Below are 20,730 nucleotides of genomic sequence, written 5' to 3' on the forward strand. Positions count from 1 at the left end.
GTGGGGCTTGAACCCACAAACCTTGAGATCATGACCTGAGCCAAAGTCAGACATTCAACTGACTGAGCCACCCAGGCACCCCAGATTGTAGATTTTTTTAAGCCAAAATAAAGGTAATATACAATCACTAAATCTATGCATCATATTTATTTACTGTTATTTTGTAGGATTGGGTTTGTCAAGTTAATATTTCAGAGGATATTTTCCTCTTCTGGGAGCAATATCTGCAATTTAGAGAGCCAATGCCAACAAAACATTTCTTAAGTTTAGGCTTTCTGAGTCAAGTGATTAGACTTTCCCCAGGTAAGAATGACTACGAGAGCCAAGATTAGTCTATAATCCAGGCTGTTTTATGGCTGGCTCTGTGCAGGGCTTCAAGGAAAGAACTGTAGAACTTTTTAGGTAGCCATATGGTAGAGGCCAGGTCACTGGAGTCAGAGACCAGAGGAAAGAGGCTAAGAATAAAGAATGTGAATTACCTTCAGTATTCTGTTATATCATCTCAGGATCCTTAAGAGTGGTGGTATTTTCCAAATTTATGCAGTCAAGGAATTGCAGAAGAATTTAAATTCTTATAATTAAGAGGTAGAATTGGCCAAGAACAATCAGTATATGTGGTGAAATTAATCTTGTCTTATGTGTCTCTGCACCAGACAACAGGAGTTAATGAACACCATTTCTAATGGTGTTCTCATGTCTGAACAATTTCCAGTGCTCCCTGACAAGTACTTTCTGTAGAGGGCGTAGAAGGTGGGACCAGGTAGAAAAAGAAAGAGGCAAAGGGTAAAAAGAGGGGTATATGTACGAAGAAGTTTCCTAAAACAGAATTAACTATTACGTGAACAGTGAGTGAAGGCCATAACAAGAGGGGGTGGGAAAAAGATACTTTACACTGGTAAACAATAGGGCCATCAATCTAGGACAGTTTAGGACTCCCCAGTGTCATGCAGGGGAAATGGTGAATTTGAAATGGGTGGCAGTAGGCACTAGTATGCAAACTTGCCATTTTTAAGTCTGGGACATTTAGAAATCATGAATTTGTTATTTAGGGAGTGCTTACATTAGTCCTTCCATCTCCCTTATGATATACTTCTTAAATATGAGAACTGTAACTACTCTCTAATATGTAGCCTACATCTGTATGTATCCAGAACCAAGCAAGCATAGTCCTTAGACTGAAAAATAAGCAGGCTGTGGCTACCAGACAGATGACAGGACTTTCCTCACTCTGCCTTCCAATACTCACAGCCCAACCCATGTCCACCAGACCCAGCAAAAGTAGCTTGATCTTCATAAATAGGCAGACACTGTTTTAGTCCCCTTTACTGGACCAGTGACTCTTCCCCGGCTGACTACTAACAGCTCACAGCTGTTGCCTTCCCCAGAGAACAGCCTTCCCCAGCTGTTGCCCTAAGCTGACTAGCTACCTTGCTCAGAAAATTATGCTTATCTTTCAACCCCCCAGTAGTGTAGAGCTGACAACTGATTAGTAAGGAATACAAAAGGTCAGTACCATAATTCAAAAAGAAGCAAGTCTGGCAGGATTTATGTTCCATAGTCCTCCCCCTGTAATACTAGCTAATACTAGATTTTAACCTGAGTTCACATCGTAGCTTGGTTCTTTCCGCTTCCCTATCCCATCTCACTCCTTCACTTATATATTTCTCGAGGAGTAGTCTATCAGTAAATGACATGCACTCAAATCCAATTATCACGCTCTCTTTAAGGGAATAGGGAACCTGAGGGCCAAACATATTCCTCTCTGCCTTGTTATGTAACAACAATCTTACCTTTTCATGATAACCAAAGTTGACTATGACTCACAGAACCTAAATTTGCAGGCATGAGAATTTTATGTGTCATCCTGACTGGCTCATAGAGTGCCCAGATATTTAGTCATATATTACTCTGTGTGAGTCCATGAGGATGTATTTGAAAGAGAGTAACATTTGAATCAGTAGACTGAATAAAGCAGATTGCTATGAATGTGGATAGCTCTCATCCCATCAGTTGATGGCCTGGAGGGTACAAAAAAGGCTGACCCTCTTTCATATAAAGCGGAACTCCTCCTGCCTGACTGCTTAGCTGGGACATCAGTCTTTTCCTACCTTTGGACTCAAAAAGAAACATTGGCTCTTCTTGGGTCTTGAGCAGCCTGAAACTTACACCATTGGCAGCTCTCTTGGGTCTCTAGCTTGCTGACTGTGGATCTTAAGACTTATCAGCCTCCATATTCACAGGAGCCAATTTCTTCATGGGTGTATGTATATATATCCTATTGATTCTGTTTCTCTAGAGAACCTTGATTCCACCAAGTGGGTTACTGGGGAATCAGCTGAGCAGAGCCACTCTTTTATCTCCCAGACCCAAGTGTTCTACGTACTGGAGATATACTATACAATCATCACTAGTTTAAAGTGTACATTCCATCCTGAAGGATGTTACTATGTCTCCAAAAGATGGAGCGACAAGCTGGCATCACCTGGACACAACCTGAACCATTCATGAACCAAGTTTGGGTTTTTTTCTTCCTTGCCTGCTGGTCTTAGGTCACCCCCACCACTGCATGAGGCTTTAGGTGTGAGCTGTGGAAGTTGTGTTGGTCAGTTGGTGGTAGTTGACATGAGTTCTGGGCCACCTATTCCTGAAGCTAACTTGTGTACTCTGGATCTGCTTGAGCACTATCTTCACCGTACCTGATTTTAGATGGACTCTCTGAGCCCACCTGACCTCATGACTTGGTGTTCCTGTCAGAATCCAGTTCATGATGAGCTGTTCTAATTCTAAAGTCATTGGTGTTCTCTGGATAAACACTCCAACTTTAGCAGGACTCAGTAGGCACTTTTGGAATCTTAAGTGCCTACTTTGGAATCTTAAGTATATGGTTGCTTGTTACAGGTGGTAGATGATCTACTGGGATATTGCTGGGTAGTCCCGGGCCAGTTAAAAACTATTAGTGGGTAAATCAATAATCATGGTTTGATAAAGGCATGGAAACCACAGTCATCCTACCAGACAAGCCATTAAGACCAACAGAGTGAGAAGAATATAAAATGGATGATAGAGGAGAAAGAGGAGTAATAATTAATGTGGATGAATCTCAACTAAAGCAAAAGAGGCAGAACAAGAAAAAAAGAATACATAATGTATAATTCCATTTATATAAAATTCTAGAAAATGAAACCTCATCTAAGGTGACAGAAAGCAGATCAGTGGTTACCTGGAAATGGTGGTGGGGGTTGGAATGAGGTTGATTATCTTGACTGTGGTGATGATTTCATGGGTGTATACATATGTCAAAACTTGTCAAACTGTACACTATAAATATGTGCAATTTATAATGTCAGTTATATCCCCATAATGCTTTCTAAAAACTCATCATATTGTACACTTTAAATATGTAGAGATTATTGTACATAAATTCTATCTCCATAAAGGTGTAAAAACCAAATTATAGCCCTATGATCAATTGTCATGACAAGGGCTATATATAGTTCATTCTACTAACCCTTCTAAGTTTCCCCCAGAATTTTAACCACAGAATCCTAGAGAAGTTGTGCCTAGATGGAATGAAATTAAAGTGAGAAGAAAATACATTTGTGTTGTGCAAATGGTTGACTACAGTAGATGCTGATTTAATGTTCTGCCCGGATCCTCATTACTGAGACAGCATACCCTTCCCCTCTGGATGCTGGCTGTCAGTGGCTCACATGTCCCTCCCTTCTGTAGCATATTGCCCTTTGCTGATGGGAGCCACCAGGCCTAGGAAGTGATGCCCCATCCAGGCAGCCTATAGCCCTAATAGAGACTAACAGAGAGGTACAAAAGACTGATCCCTTGCCTCAAAGGGGGCAGCTCTTTGGTGTGGTTTATGCTCCAGAGCCATCCCTCTACAAATAAGACCAAGACTAGAACTTGCCTAAGATCACAACCTTTCTTGGCTTCCCGAACATACACACACTCTTTCCTATTTTGCTTCACTCACTCCCTTATAGGGTTTTCTTGAGAAGCCCACCTTCTATCAATCATGTCTGAGGCTTTGGTTATAGGAATCCAACCTAAGGGAGCTCTAGTACAAATCTGCCTACCTATACTGAAATCCAACTCCAAGAAGCATTTCCTGCCTGTCCTTGCTGGTGTATATGTTCTTTTTTTTTTTTTTTTAATGTTTATTTATTTTGAAAGAGAGAGAGACAAAGAGAGGGATGGGGAGGGGCAGAGAGAAAGGGAGAGAGAATCTCAAGTAGGCTCCACACTCACCATGGAGCCCGACACCAGGATCAATCCCATGAACCAGGATGTCATGACCTGAGCCAAGATCAAAAGGATGCTTAATGGACTGAGACACCCAGGCGCCCCTGGTTTATATATTCTAAATGCAACATGGGTCCACATCCATCCTGCTTATAAGTTTTCTCCTAGGTATATCCTTCACATGTAACCATAACCTCTCTGGATCCAAGTTCCTGCCTTATCCCTCTCAGTAGCATGATACTGATAAATCCTTTTCTGTCCTGACTGATGAATTCATGGGTCATGAATAATCCCATGAACAACTATTACTCAAATCCTGATCTGGGTTTATGTGACTAGGCCCCGTTACTCCATGAATGTTTAGTAAATCGTCTCTGAAGGATTAATTGTTCAGGATAATGTGCTGATAAAAAACTACTGAAATCTTGAGAACAACCTCATTAACCATATATCAAAATTAAGTCAAAAGCTTAATTTGGCTTACCTTTCCTGAGTGACCCAATTGATAACTAAATCTAAACGTTTTTCAGATAATCCACATTGGATTCCTTCCAGGGTCAGCTCTGCATCAATAGGACGTCTGCATGCATGACTTGTGCTAAAGATGGCCTCAAAAAATAAGAGTAATGGAAAAGGCTTTCCTCTAATTTTTCCAACAGCTACAGAGAGAAGAAAAGTTTTGAGTTGAATACTTTAAGTAACAGTTTGCTTTTTCTTACTTCATATTATTACTTTCATCTCTTTGCATTTTCAAAAAATTTCAGTCTACAATTATGTACTGATAATGTTTAACTAATGCTTATGGATTAAACTTTCATTGTGGGTAATAACTAAATATTACATGCTATATGAAAACAGAGGCAGAGATTAGAATGATGTGTCTCTAATCAAGGAATGCCAAAAGTTGCCAATAGCCACCTAGAAGGTAGGAGAGAAATATGCAATGTAATCTCCCTAAGAGCCTCCACATGGAACTTTTAAAAGTTCAAAGAATATACCACCAGCAGACCACTGTAAGAGATGTTAAAAGTAGTCTTTCAAGCAGAAGGAAAATAATACCAGATAGAAATATGAATCTACACGAAGGAATAAAGACCAGAAATGGTACATCCTATGAATGTAAGTATTTAGAAGCATACTGTTTTATATAATACATAAAGTGGTATAACATCACATAAGGGTAGAGTATGAGAAGTAAAAGTTATGATCTATAAACCTTAAAGCAACAACCAAAATAAAACAACAAGGAGTTACAGCTTATAATGAGCAAAGGAGAAAAATGGAATCATGAAAAAATTCAACTAATCCAAAAGAAGGCAGAAAAAGAGGGAAAAACAGTAACAAAGAAGAGATAAGAAAAATAGAAAACCAATAAAACTCAACCATGTCAACAATCACATTAAATATAAGTGATCTAAACACTCCAATTGAAAGGCAAAGATTGTCGGAGTGTATAAAAAAAGTAGAATCCAAGTATATGTTGCCTAGAAGACACTGACTTTATTTATTGGTCTGTTTATTTTTATTTCAAGTTATTATTTTAAATTCTAGGTAGTTAACACATATGGTAAAAATGATTTCAGGTGTAGAATTTAGTGATTCATCACTTACAAATAACACCCAGTGCTCATCACAAGAAGTGCCCTCCTTAATACCCATCACCCATTTAGCCCATCCCCTGCCCACCTCCCTCCAACAACCCTCAGTTTGTTCTCTATAGTAAAGTGTCTCATGGTTTGCTTCCCTCTCTTTTTTATCCCTTCCCCCATGTTCATCTGTTTTGTTTCTTAAATTCCACATGAGTGAAATCATATGGTATTTTCTCTTATTTCACTTAGCATGATACATTATAGCTCCATCCACATCACTGCAAGTGGCAAGATTCCATTCTTTTTGATAGCTGAGTAATATTCAACTGTGTATGTATATACCACATCAGGTGATAGACATTTGGGCTCTTTCCATAGTTTGGCTATTGTTGCTAATGCTGTTATAAACATTGGGGTGCATGTAGAAGACAATGACTTTAAATACAAAGATACAAATAGATCAAAAGTAAGAATATGGGAAAAAATATACCATGCTAATACCAATCAAAAGAAACATGGAGTCACATTTCTATTTTCAAAACCTACTACAAAGCTACAGTAATCAAAATAGTATGATACTGACATAGGATGGATATCTAGAGAAATATAACAGAATTAAGAGTCTATAAATAAACTCTAAACATTTATGGTCAATTGATTTTTGACAAAGGGGTCAAACAATTCAGTGGATACAGAACAGTCTTTTCAACAAATGGTGCTGGGATAACTAGATATCTATATGCAAAAGAATGAATCTGGACCATTATCTCACACCATACACAAAAATTAACTCAAAGTAGATCACAGACCTAAATGCATAAAACTCTTAGAAGAAAACACATGATCTTACGTTAGGCAAAGATTTCTTAGATACAACAACAAAAGCACAGCCATAGAAGAGAAGAGGGTAAATTAGTCCCCATCAAAATTAAAAACTTTCGTGCTTCAAAAGCCACCATCAAGAAAGTGAAAAGAAAATCCACAGATTGAAAGAACATATTTGCACATCATCTGTCTGATATGAGATTTTTATCCAGAATATAAAAAGAACTCTCACAACTCAATAATAAAAACACAAATAACATAATTTTAAAATGGGCAAACAGTAGACATTTCTCCAAAGATAAATAAATGGCCAATAGGCACATGAAAAGATGCCAACACTGTTAGTCATTACAGATATGCAAATCAAAACCACAATCAGAGGGGCGCCTGCCTGGCTCAGTTGGTTTAGCGTCTGACTTCAGCTCAGGTCATGATCTCACACTCCATGAGTTCAAGCCCTGCGTCGGGCTCTGTGCTGACAGCTCAGAGCCTGGAGCCTGCTTCAGATTCTGTGTCTCCCCCTCTCTCTGCCCCTCCCCTGCTCATGCTCTGTCTCAAAAATAAATTTAAAAAAACATTAAAAAAAAAAACACAATGAGAACACTTATCTTGATGAGCATTGAGTAATACATAGAATTGTTGAATCATTATATTGTACACTCAAAATTAATATGTAACAATTTTGTTAAATATCTGGAATTAATTTTTTTAATTAAACAAATAAATCCACAATAAGATACTTCACATGGTTTAGCAAGGCTATAGTCAAAAAGACAGACATTAATAAGTGCTGGTAAGGATGCGAAGAAATTGAAATCCTCATATATTGTTGATAGGAATGAAAAATAATGCAAATAGTTTAGCATTTCCTAAAAGCGTTAACACAAAGTTACCATAGAGCCATCCATTCCCCTCCTAGGAATTTACCCAAGAGAAATAAAAACAAATGTCTACATAAAAATTTGTACACAAATATTCATAGCTGCATTATTCATAATAGCCAAAAAGTAAAAACAACCCAAATTACTATCAACTGGCAAATGGATGAACAAAATGCAGTATATATCCTGCAATGGAATATTCATGTTCAGCAAGAACGGACCTCAAAAACATTATGCTAAGGGAAAGAAGTCAATCACAAAAAAACATGTTTTGCAAGATCCTATTCATATGAAAGGTCCAGAATAAGGAAATCCATACAGACAGCAAGTGGATTAGTGGTTACCTAGGGTTTGGAGAGGGAGCAGGAGGTAGAAAATGAGGAGTTAACGGTTCAAAATTTATTTTTGGATGGATGAAAATGTTCTAAAATTAAATTATGGCAATGTTACACAACTCTGTAGTTATAGTAAAATTATTCAAAAACATGGAGTTTTCTCCAGGAACGCAGTAAGTTATATTAATAGGCTAAAGGACAAAAACCACACAATCATTTCAATAAATGTAAAAAAACTATTTAGCAAATCTAACATTCATCCCTGATAAAATTCTCACCAACCATAGAGAGGAATTTCATCAACGTTGAAAAATCTACAGCTAATATGATGAAAAGCTAAATACTTTATCTCTAAGATCAAAAACAAAGCAATAATATCTGCTCTCACCACTTCTATTCAACACTGTAATGGAAGAGCCAGTGCAATAAGGCAAGTAAAAGAAATAATAGGCATCCATACTGGAAAGGAAGAAGTAGAACTCTTTCTTAACTGATGACATGATTATCTATGTAGAAATTCTAGGAATATACAATAAAAGTATTAGAACTAATAAATAAGTTTAAAGATGTCACAGAATACATGATCAATACACAAAAGTCAATTGTATTTCTATATACTAGCAACAAACAACTTTGGAATGTGAAATAAAAATTATAATAATATAAAAAATATAAAATATTTAAAAATAAATCTGACAAAAGATGTACAAGACCTAAACACAGATTAAAAAATCATGTAATTCTTTTTGTTCCTGTGTCCCTTACAAAACTACAAAGGCTCTATGGTAGAAACCTCTTCTGTCATTACATTTAGGCTTTGGCTACTTTTATAAACACCAATTTAAACCTCAGACTTATAAAATTAAGTTTAATACCCAAAATGCAGAATGTCATCATTCACTTCTGCATGGTAACATGACCTCATAATCAGTTATCAAATTGTAAATAATTGTTAGAATGGTTTCTTGACTTTGAGTTCACTGAATAAAAACTATAAAATTACACTGTTACATCCACTGGGATAAAATATTGAAAACTGTGCATGCAAAAATATAAGATGGGCCATTTACACACAATTCACAATCAAGCAATCTCTGTAAATACATATGATCATATGCATTATGTATATGGCAACAAATTTTTTGTGTTCTGATAAACATAAAAGAACATTTTTTTCAAACTGTTGAATTTAAAGGGCTTTTTGGGAAATATTTATGAAAAACAATCTGTATATATTTGACATCAAAAATTTCCATTTAAAATGAAAATAATTAGAAAAATTATCTGTATCTATAAGCTCCATTGAGTATATCTCTCCTGTATTTATACCTCCGTATTTCCTTCTGAGCGTCTCATCTTTTAAAAACAGTTTAGTTTTAAAATAAAAGGATTTAAAAAAAAATTTTTTTTAACATTTATTCATTTTTAAGACAGAGTGTGAGCAGGGGAGAGGCAGAGAGAGAGGGAGACACCGAATCTGAAGCAGGCTCCGGGCTCTGAGCTGTCAGCACAGAGCCTGACACAGGGCTCAAACTCAAGAACCGTGAGATCATGACCTGAGCCCAAGTCAGAAGCTTAACCAACTGAGCCACCAAGGCACCCCTAAAAGGACTTTTTTAATTCTGAGCAATACTCAGTTAAGTGCCACCTGTCTAATATTGGTGAATTTCTCTTTTTTTTCTTAATATTGGTGAATTTCTCAGCATAAGATCCACATGCCTACAAAAGTAATAAAAGTTGGCTGTTTTCCAATTTTGCTGGTAATTACACCTATTTGGGTATTAATTGCAAGCTTTGATTTCTACTAAAACTTATAACCCATACTTTGAACAGATCCAGTCAAGGGGAGAAGAGAAAAAAACCTTAGGAATGTACTAATATCACTTTTGACTTCACCAATTTCAGAACACATCCAAAGAAAGAGTACCTGGGTATTTGTAAGACGCCTGACTTTTTTTTTTTTTTTTTAAATTTTAGAGAGAGAAAGTGCAAGTGGGGGAGAGGGGCAGAGAGAGAGAGAGAGAGAGAGAGAGAGAGAGAGAGAGAGAGAGAGAGAAAGAATCTCAAGGAGCCTCCATATTCAACACAGAGCCTGATGCAGGGTCGTCCCATGACCCTGGGATCAAGACCCGAACTGAAATCAAGAGTCGGACACTCAACCGATTGAGCCACCCAGGCGCCCCATGGATATCTGAAAATTTTTAAGTAAAATACTAAAATTTTCAATGTTAAAAAAAGACCTGAAAACTGAAAATTACAAAATACTGATGAAAGAAAGTTTTGAAGACTAAAGAAATGGAGACATATACCAAGTTTATGGGTTCATTGAACCAAATAACCAATATTGTTCAGTGTCTATTCTCCTGAAGTTGATCTATAGATTAAATGCAATCCCCAGCAAATTTTTTGTGAAGTTTACAATCTGATTCTAAATATTTAAATAGAAACATGAAAGAACCAGAATAGCCAAATTAAATTTGATATAGAAAAACAGAGGTTAAAGTCTAACACTCTCTGTGACTTCAACACTTACTATAAAGCAATAGTAATCAAGACAGTGTAGTATTAGCATCAAGATAAACAAATAGATCAACAAAACAGATTAGACCTAAAAGTATACAGACAATTGATTTTCAACAAAGGTATGAAAGCAATTACATGGAAAAAGTCAACTATCCGGGAACAACTGGATAGTTATAGGCCAAAAAAATACTTTGACCCATATGTTACATCACATATTAAAATTAACTCAAACTTAATCATAATGTAAACCTAAAACCATAAAATCCTTACCAAAAAAAATAATAATAGGAGTTAAAAGCTGAAGATTAGACACAGATTTCTTATGTATAACACTAAAGGCATGATCCATAAAAGAAAAAAAATTCACAAATTGGACTTCAACAAAATTTAATACTTTTCTTAGGAGGCACCTGGATGGCTCACTCAGTTAAGCATACAACTCTTGATTTCTGCTCAGGTCATGATCTCACTATTCGTATGATTGAGCCCCATGTCCAGCTCTGCACTGACAGTGTAGAGCATGCTTGGGATTTTCTCTCTCCCTCTCTCTGCCCCTCCTCTACTCCTGTTCTCTTCCTCTCTCTCTCTTTCATGTGTGCACATGTGCTCTCTCTCAAAAATAAATAAATCAACTTAAAAAAACAACTTGTCTTAAAAAGATACTTCCAAAAGACTGAACAGACAAACCACAGACTGGGAGAAAATATTTTTAAATCATATATCTGATAAAGGATTTGTATTCACCTAATGGAATACTACTCAACAATAAAAAGGAATGAACTATTGATAGACACAACACATGGATGAATTTCAAAATAATAATGCTGAATGTAAGAAGTCAGTCAAAAAGATCACATACTATTGTAATTCCATTTATATAAAATTCTAGGAAATGCAAATTAATCTACAGTGACTGAAAGCAGACTAACAGTTGCCACTAAGGGGAAGTGGCCAGATAGAAGGAGATGGGAGGGGTGAGGATGAATCAGAGAGGGATAGGTGAGAGCAATGAGGGAACTTTTGGGTGATACAAATGTCAAAACTTATCAAATTGTGTACTATAAATATGTACAATGTGTTGTGTATATGTAAATTTATAACACCAAAGCTGTCTTAAAAGGAATTAGAGCAAATTTGACAAAATATTAACATTTACTAAATCTTGATAGTGAGTACATGGCTGTTGTATATTTCTTCATACTTTTCTGTATACTTGAAATATTTCATCATTTAATTTAGAAAAACTAATCATGTTTTTCAATGTGACAGCTAAAAAAACAGTAAATGGAAGAGAGAGGGCTGGAAGCCTAGCTCTTTAGTCCCCACTTCAATATTCTTTCCATTCTATCAGGGTAAAAAAGTGCAATTTGCATACATACATAAGGTTCAAAGAAAAGTGCTTACCCTTAAATTTATTCACTGTCCCAATGTTTTGAAGAATTCTTCTAGGACTGTGTGCTGCAAAACAAGCTGCCTTTTCATATTCACCAAGCAACATTAATTCATTGAACCTACAACCATTGAATTTTGTTATACATTATAATAAATAGTACACACAAAAAAGAAATGATTAGAAATATCTATAACAGACTAAACACAGTAATATAGAAAAACTATAACTACGTTCATTCATTCTGAAAGATGCCCTTTCACTTCTTTCTGTAATATTCTGTCATTTTTTACAGCCTTTGAACCTTACCCTGTACTTTATTCCTATAGTACTTATTGCAAGATACAGAAAATGGAAAAAACTTGAACTGAATTTACAATGGGCTCAGATTTTTTCTCTCGTGTTGTCTCTAGACGAAGAGATATTGGGAAAAGAAGGGCAACCTGCTTAGAGACTCAACGTAGGGGAAATAGTAATTGAAACACAATAGCTGCAGAACTGGAGATCAAGAGGTGAAGCTTATGTTGCTCTGCCATGAATCAGACTCCCAATTAAATATGAGACTAACACAAGAAGAAAAAATAATAGTTCAGATAACTTAAGCCTCTACTCCTCTTCCTAGGGTAAAATGTCTTCAAACCAATCCTTACCCCACAATTAACAAAACTATGGCAAACAGGATTTACAGTGTTGCAAATGAATTTGAAACCCTAGAGGAGAAAGACCAAAGTAATACTAATGAGCAAAATACATAAAACTTTTAGCCTCAACAAAGTTTCTTCCCTCATGTCTAAAGCTGGTAGACTTGAAGAAGCATACAGTGTAAGGAAATAAAACAGGCTTTGGTGCTGTCCCAAAATGATCTTTGCCCCTTCTTTGTACCACATCAATAGGACAATTAAAAATTATTTAACATATGAACCTAGGAATATTACATATGTTCCTTACATACTGGCCTCACAGGCTATGAATTAACCTCTTAAAGAATAAAGTCTTAGATCTCCTTAAGCCTCTATTATGCACTATATAATAACTTAAATATGAGGGAAAAAATATACCTTTTTAAAACGTCATAGGATGGAAATGATGAGGGAAAAAAATGACTAAATTGGTTAGGATAATCTGACTCAAGAAGACATTCTCAAAAAATTTAACATCAGACTGATTGTTAGGAAATGCAAAAAAAAAAAAAAAATACAGTATAAATAAAATTTAAACCAACACTCAAGTCACCTATATCCTCTGAAAAATTTCCTAGACTACCAACCTAATATTTTTTACATAAAGAATTTTTTAAATTCTAGTTTATTTTCTAATTTGTTTAGCAGAGTAAAACTGTAAAAATACAAAATCTAGAGACTATAACTCATCAAGATGCTAAATAAGTGCTATACATTTAATAAATATTAAGTATTTACTTAATAAATAAATAAATATTACATAAACGTGATAACATTTTCACAAGGAAAACCAAAGCTTTTAAAATAATTTGTCTTTCATAGGGTGCCTGGGTGGCTCATTTAGAAGAACATACAACTCTTGATCTTGGGTCGTGAGTTCAAGCCCATGTTGGATGTAGAGATTACTTAAATAAATATTTTTAAAATTATTTATTTATTTAATATTTGCCTTTCAATGTAGGAAAGCAAAATTTCAGCTTCTTTTGCCTTGCCTGGATCATCTTCAAGCAGTTCCTCAATAATACCTTGGTCACCTGTAAATATTGAAAGTACCACAGAATATTTAAGATCAATCAATAGAAAATGTCAGCAACTTAATGCTATGGTTTCTAACAGCACCAACCTCTTTTTCTTTTTCTAATTAACTCATCTTTTGGGGTATTTTTCTTAAAGTTTATTTATTTTTGAGAGAGAGAAAGAGAGGGAGGGGCAGAGACACAGGGAGAGAGAGAATGCCAAGCAGGCTCTGCACCATCAGCGTGGAGCCCAAGGTGGGCTCAAACTCACAAACCATGAGATCGTGATCTGAGCTGAAATCAAGTCAGACTATTTAAGTTTTTTAATGTTCATTTATTTATTTTTATTTTTTTAAATATGTATTCATTTTTTAGAGACAGAGAGACATAGTGTGGGGGAGGGGGGAGCAGATAGAGAGGGAGACACGGAATCTGAAGCAGGCTCCAGGCTCTGAGCTGTCAGCACAGAGCCCAATTCAGGGCTGGAACTCAAGAACTGTGAGATCATGACCTGAGCCAAAGTTGGACGCTCAACCAACTGAGCCACTCAGGCGCCCTAAGTCAGACTATTAACTGACTGAGCCACCCAGGTGCCCCAACAGCACCAACCTCTTTTTTTTTTTTTTTAATGTTTATTTATTTTTGGAGAGAGAGACACAGAGTGTGAGCAAGGAAGGGGCAGAGAGAGAGGGAGACACAGAATCTGAAGCAGGTTCCAGGCTCCCAGCTGTCAGCACAAAGCCTGATGCCAGGCTCAAAGCCACAAACCGTGAGATCATGACCTAAGCTGAAGTCAGACACTTAACCGACTAAGCCACCCAGGTGTCCCCAGCACCAACCTCTTCTTAAAATGAGTGGCCTCCCTGTCCCTCTCTCCTTTATTATCAGGTACATTTTTAGCTTTCTCCCTTTGGCTTACCACATCCTCTATTTACCAATTATGTGTTAGCTGTTGAAGGAAGAAGCCCACAGGGTAATAGAGAGCTAACAGAAGTAAGTACATTTTTTATTTCTTTAAACTTAGCCTAGAAAAGTCATCACCCTTTAGCTTTCTGGGGGAAAAGATGATGTTTTCCATTATTTTTGGTAATTAAAAAATACAGATAAATTACCATGTAAATCTTTAGTTTTCTGAATTTGCTCCACGAAATCTTGAAATGAGCTGCTCATATCAGATTTTACCCATGAAGTAAGTGCATTTGAAATAATCTGCAGTCTTTGATGACTACAAAGAAAAAAAAAATCAACAATACACTGAACCTAAAATCAAATACAATATTAGAATAAACATAAATAAAAGCTTCAAACTTAAAAAATATACAAGCAATCTTCATACCGAAACTGTAATTCTTTGTTTAAATTTTCAGCTAAATCTCTCCGTTTTAATGTCACCATCATTTCCTCATCTAAATCTGCCTTCCTCTGAACTGGTACATATTTTTTCAACATAACCTGTTTAATTTCGGCATATTTATCTTCAAGATGTTTCAAGTATTTAGTGAGAGCATCTAAACTGACGGATTCTTGGAGAGTCATGCCTAGGGAAAAGGGAACAAATCAAACAAGCCAAACCATGCTCAAACAGCAAGTTTTAGCAAAATAAATCAGTTTACTATGTTATGAAATAATTAAAAAATGATAGCATGAACTTATAACTTACAGAACATAAACAGAATTAGCATACAATTTTAAATGTGTAGCAATTTTAAACATATCATCAATGAAGACTGATTGTCCAAACCTGAGTATCTTAAAAAGTTTTAATGACCTCATTGACACACCTTACAAACCTCTTAAATATCAATGCGACTCAATACCACCAAGAGTTTCTGCCTAATTTTTGTCCGAAGATTTCTCTCTAGCCAAATCTTTCATTCATCTACTATAGTAAGCCCCAGGGTAATGTTTATTCTTTCCAATGCAAAGCTTATAACATTTGCTAAACCTTCACTCCTCTCTTCCTCATTGCCCCCTGTATTCGTTATTCTTAATAACCCACTCACACATACTTAAAATGATTCTTATTCAGGCCAATTGTTACCTTTATTATTATTATTATTATTATTATTATTATTATTATTATTATTTTAATGTTTATTTTTGAGGGGGTGGGGAGAGGGAGAGGGAGAGAGAGAATCCCAAGCAGGTTCTGAGCTGTCAGTGCAGAGCCTAACTTGGGGGTCAAACTCATGAACTGTGAGATTCCAACCCTAGCTTAAATCAAGAGTCGGATGCTTAACTGACTGAGCTACCCAGGCGCCCCCAATTGTTGCCTTTAAAAGGCATACCTCAAAATTCTCTCCCAGAAACTCCCCTGGATTAATGCCACTCGATTTTTAATCATTCCCTTACCCTGAATCCTCTCAGCATTTAATCAATTTGACTTATTCTCTCCTTATTCATATGTACCTTATTTGTAATTTGATAATCATAATTTTATATTTGAAGTGAATCTAGTCCCTGCTTCCACCAAACACAGGATGATCAACCAAACTCAGGTGAAATGCTGTGTTATGGAGCAGCTCATTGTCTTCAAGACATAGCTTCTTCTACTGAAACCAGAGTGACTTCCTAAAATTTCCACCTATGGACTCTGCCTCTGGATAAACACTGGTTGAAACCCTTAAAAGTTTTTAATACAGTTATCCATTCTCAAAGTCGTCCTTTTCTTCAGGATGAATATTTGCAATTCTTCTATCCATTCATCATAAAAACTTGTCAACTCCTGATGAATTCCAGGATATACTCCAAAGTTTCTTAAAATGTGACTTAGCTGAAGATGAAGAACCAGTGAATACTGACATCAATGTCAATCAACCTGGAGTCCTGTCTAAAGCTGTTTGTAAAGTCTGGCTGAAGTCCTGGTACACTTCAAGATATACACACTGCAGCACATATATACTAATTTGTGTAATAGGTAATAACTGCAAACAGTTGGAATTTTAAATATTTTAAACAAAATACAGTACCTGGAATAGGTTTTGAAGGATCTTTGGAGAAAGTATGATATTTTGCTTCTTTTGCATCATACTCTGCCCTAAGTTGCTTCATTTGGTCTATTTGCAATTGAATTTGTGAGGAATTATTTTCAATAACCCTCATTCTGAAAAACAGAAAGGCTTTCTTATATTTCTCTCAATGAATTTAGTTACTTAATCATAAGATTTAAAGTAAAACAGGTTAAATCATTATTTTGGCTAATTATAATTTTGAACCATTATGGACTTAGGTGGAGGTTTATAAAACAATGCCCATAAATGGGGCGCCTGGATGACTCAGTTGGTTAAGTTTCTGAGTTTGGCTCAGGTCATAATCTCACGGCTCATGAGTCTGAGCCCCACGTCAGGCTCTGGGCTGACAGCTCAGAGCCTGGAGACTGCTTTGGTTTTTGTGTCTCCCTCTCTCTCTGCCCCTTCCCTGCTCATGCTCTCTCTCTCTCTCTCAAAAAATATACAAACATTTAAAAAATTAAAAAAAAAAATGCCCGTAAAAAGTTAATTAACCTCACTAGTGAGGAACAGTTTTCTTTCAGAGCATCAATAAAACCTTACACTATCATTCACAACCTCACTGGAAATTTGTATGTGTAAAACATAATAATCTGGCCACAAAGTACTATGTCTACTTCCAATAGTTGAAAATTACCTGGGGTGCCTGGGTGGCTCAGTTGGTTAAGCGGCCGACTTCGGCTCAGGTCATGATCTCACGGTCCGTGAGTTCGAGCCCTGTGTTGGGCTCTGTGCTGACAGCTCAGAGCCTGGAGCCTGTTTTCAGATTCTGTGTCTCCCTCTCTTTCTGACCCTCCCCCGTTCATGCTCTATCTCTCTCTGTCTCAAAAATAAATAAACGTTAAAAATTAAAAAAAAAAAAAAAGAAAATTACCTTTGCAATTAAAATTATTTTTATAATTGTATTAGTTTCCTGTGGCTGCTATAACAAATTGCCAAAAAACTTATTGGTAGTTTAAAACAACAGAAATTTATTCTCTCACAGTTCCAGAGATCAGAAATCCAGAATCAGCAACACTGGGCCAAAATCAAAGGGCTACACTTCCTCTAGAAGCTCTAGGGAAGAATCTGTTCCTTGCCTCTTCCAACTTCTGGGGGCTGCTGGCCTTCCATGGCTACATCACTTCAATCTCTGCCTTAGTGGTCACACTGCCTTCTCCCCTTCTGCCTGTCAACACTCCTTCTGCCTCTCTTTTATAAGAACACTTGTGATTGTATTTAGGGTCCACCTGGATAATCCAGGATAATCTCCCTATCTCAAGATCCTTAATGTAATGACATCTGTAAAAGCCCTTTTTCCAAATAAAGCAAATTTCCAGGTTCTCAGGATTAGGACCTGATATCTTTAAGGCAATTATTCAGCCTCCTATAGTAATTTTGATCCTAGAGCAGGAGGAACGATAGTTACTTCTTTGAGATAAAACTGACTTATTCCAGAAATGGGGATCTTAAAGACCAAGAGGTAGATATAAATTTCTTTTAAGCATTATTTGAAGTTCACTGCCTATCTTATCACTGATATGTTGGCCCAGGGAAGAAGTAACAGATTAAAATAAGTTAGATACATAAATGTCAGAGTTTTTGGCAAATTAAAAACACATTTGTCAGTACAAAACTGCTGCCTACATCTGATTACTATACAGAATTCCTGGTGACTACAGATGGCCGAGTAAGAGCCTGCAGCATTTATGAAAGAGGGACTGTAGAAATAAAACATCCTTTGGCTTTCATCCAATAAAGTTAAGCTTGTGGAAGAAGAGCATATTAAAAGTAAACAGACTTCCAAAAGAATTGAAAGCAGGGACTCAGATACTTGTACATAAATGTTCAGAGGCATTGTTCACAATAGACAGAGGTAGAAACAACCCAAGTATCCATCAAAAAATAAACAAAATATGGTATATTCATACAATGGAATATTATTCAGCCATAAAAAGGAATGAAATTCTAATATATGTTATAACACTAATGCAAAGGTATCTAATTGTTGCTCCTTTCTATAACTACTTTTAGGATCTTTTTATCTTTGACAGTTTCACTGTGATAAATCTAGTTGAGAATCTCTTATTATTTATAATGCTTGGGATTTTGGAGGCTTCTTGAATCTGTGAATTGCTATCTCCCACCAGGTCTTGAAAATTTTCAGCCATTATCTCTTCAAACATTGTCCCATTATTCTTTTTTTTTTTTTTTTACTTTAATCCATTATAGATAACATAGTGTTATTTGGTCACAGATGTACAATATAGTGATTCAACAATTCCATACACTCAGTGCTCATCACAAGCATTCTCTTCTGAATTCTTTTTTTTTTTTTAATTTTTTAATGTTTATCTTTATTTTTGAGGCATTAAGAGACAGAGCATGAGTGGGGGAGAGGCAGAGAGAGAGAGAGACAGAATCAGAAAGAGGCTCCAGGCTCTGAGGTCTCAGCACAGAGCCTGACGTAGGGCTTGAACTCACAGACTGCGAGATTGTGACCTGAGCCCAAGATGGATGTTCAACTGACTGAGCCACCTAGGTGCCCCTCTTCTGAATTCTGATTAGCCAGGACTTTCTCACTCCATCCTCCATGGATGGATCCTCCTTTTTTTATAATAGCTATACTGAATATCATTCATATACCTTAAATCCACCCTTGTATACAACTCAGTGAATTTTAGTATATTCAGAGTTCTAAGACTATGACTTCTGGATCCAGAATATTTCATCACCCTAAAAATAAGACCCACATTCATTAGCATTCTGCTGAATAGAAGGCAACTTTCTATGCAGTCTCCAAGGGTTGAGCAGTTTACTTCTGGTTCACTCTACAAGGGTATAGCCCTTCAATGTCCCAGCTTTATATGATGAGGATTTCTCAGTAGACTGGACCCTTGGATAGATCCTAGGCTTTGTCTTTTGTCCCCCTGAAGCTTATAGTCACTAGTTTTAACAAGGGCTCTCAGGGCCAAAGAAGCATTACTGCTCCTCTTATCTTTTATTACAATTTCGCGCTGATAATCTCTTACTCATTTGCCAGCTTCCTGTTTACTTTTAAAAAGATTTTTTAAAAATATTTTAGGTAGCATTTTTCCCAAATAAAAAGATCTATCTCAACATCTAGCCAACTTTATTACCAGAAATGGAGGTCAAATTTTGCATAGTTTTTCAAGATGATTTGATATAATCTATAAAAATCATGTACCCATTATTTACCAAATGGAACACTTGAAAATATAACACTACTCAACAAGAAAGCATCTTATCCCTTCCCAAATTACGTACTGTTGTGCTTCAGAGGATTAAGTGCTCTAATTCCGACAGTAATCGTGAAATTGTACTATCAAATCTTCGACATAAGAAATTACCTGGAGCAATTATCCGCATCCTTCATTTTATAATACTACAATGTGCCTCCAATTATCCTAAGAGATATTAAAAAATTCTCCAATAAAATTATTATCTTTCACTTGAAAGAAGTAAAAAATTTAGTTATTTCAAGTTGGTAGGAAAGGTCACATAAAAATATAGCTTTAAAATAAAATTGAGGGGTGCCTGGGTGGCTCAGTAGGTTAAACATCCGACTTCAGCTCAGGTCATGATTCTATGGTTCGTGGGTTCAAGCCCTGAGTCCGGATCTATGGTGACAGCTCAGACCGTGGAGCTTGCTTCATATTCTTTGTCTCTCTCTCTCTGCCACTCTCCCACTTGCACTCTCACTCTCTCTTAAATGGATAAACATTAAAATAAATAAATAAAGCCATATCCAAAAAAACCCAACTCTTTTTAAAACAAATAAAATTAAATTAAATAGAAATTCACAAAGACTGAGAACCACTGGTTTTAGTTACAGTGACTAGTTAATACAACCAAGTAACATCATCTTTTGGGCTACTTACTAATATACTTACTTTGCTTCAAGTTGGATTGTTCTTTTCCTGTGATATACCAATGCTATGGGCTCTGCTGCCAAAGCTTTAAGTTTTCCATGAAGACAAAATGCAGTCTTTTGGCTTTCCTTTATTGTCTCAATAAAGTCATCATATTCTTTTTTGATTGAAGTAAGAATGGATTTGTATGCAGTGACATACTCTATTACCTGAAATATGATTTTTCTGCCTATGGTACTCAATTTTTTTCTAGAAGATGATGGAACAAAAAGCCTTGCAAACAGCATTATAGATTATTTCTTAAATAAAACATGATGAGCAATTAGAAGTCTTAAACTTTAATTCCCAGTCAAATGT

The 20,730-nt window shown here is 36.1% G+C and overlaps 1 protein-coding gene across 16 annotated transcripts in view; it reads right to left on the reverse strand.

The window, feature by feature from the left end:
• The window catches only part of CLHC1 (clathrin heavy chain linker domain containing 1), a 51,662-nt gene that overhangs the window by 21,839 nt on the left and 9,093 nt on the right, over positions 1 to 20,730 (reverse strand). For 10 of the 16 annotated variants that reach the window (XM_045054227.1, XM_003984007.4, XM_045054225.1 and 7 more), the window contains 7 exons: positions 20,395 to 20,582; positions 16,463 to 16,596; positions 14,830 to 15,031; positions 14,606 to 14,718; positions 13,427 to 13,511; positions 11,812 to 11,918; positions 4,739 to 4,913 (listed from right to left, as the gene is read on the reverse strand). In XM_045054227.1, coding sequence (XP_044910162.1) covers positions 4,739 to 4,913; positions 11,812 to 11,918; positions 13,427 to 13,511; positions 14,606 to 14,718; positions 14,830 to 15,031; positions 16,463 to 16,596; positions 20,395 to 20,582 — 1,004 coding nt within the window. Of the gene's footprint in view, positions 1 to 4,738; positions 4,914 to 11,811; positions 11,919 to 13,426; positions 13,512 to 14,605; positions 14,719 to 14,829; positions 15,032 to 16,462; positions 16,597 to 17,138; positions 17,201 to 19,768; positions 19,789 to 19,851; positions 20,116 to 20,394; positions 20,583 to 20,730 lie in introns of those variants that run through there. The other 6 variants (XM_045054231.1, XM_019827226.2, XM_019827228.2 and 3 more) reach the window with 4 other exon arrangements.

The sequence above is a fragment of the Felis catus genome, chromosome A3 (assembly GCF_018350175.1).
Source record: "Felis catus isolate Fca126 chromosome A3, F.catus_Fca126_mat1.0, whole genome shotgun sequence".
Taxonomy (NCBI): Eukaryota; Metazoa; Chordata; class Mammalia; order Carnivora; family Felidae; genus Felis; species Felis catus.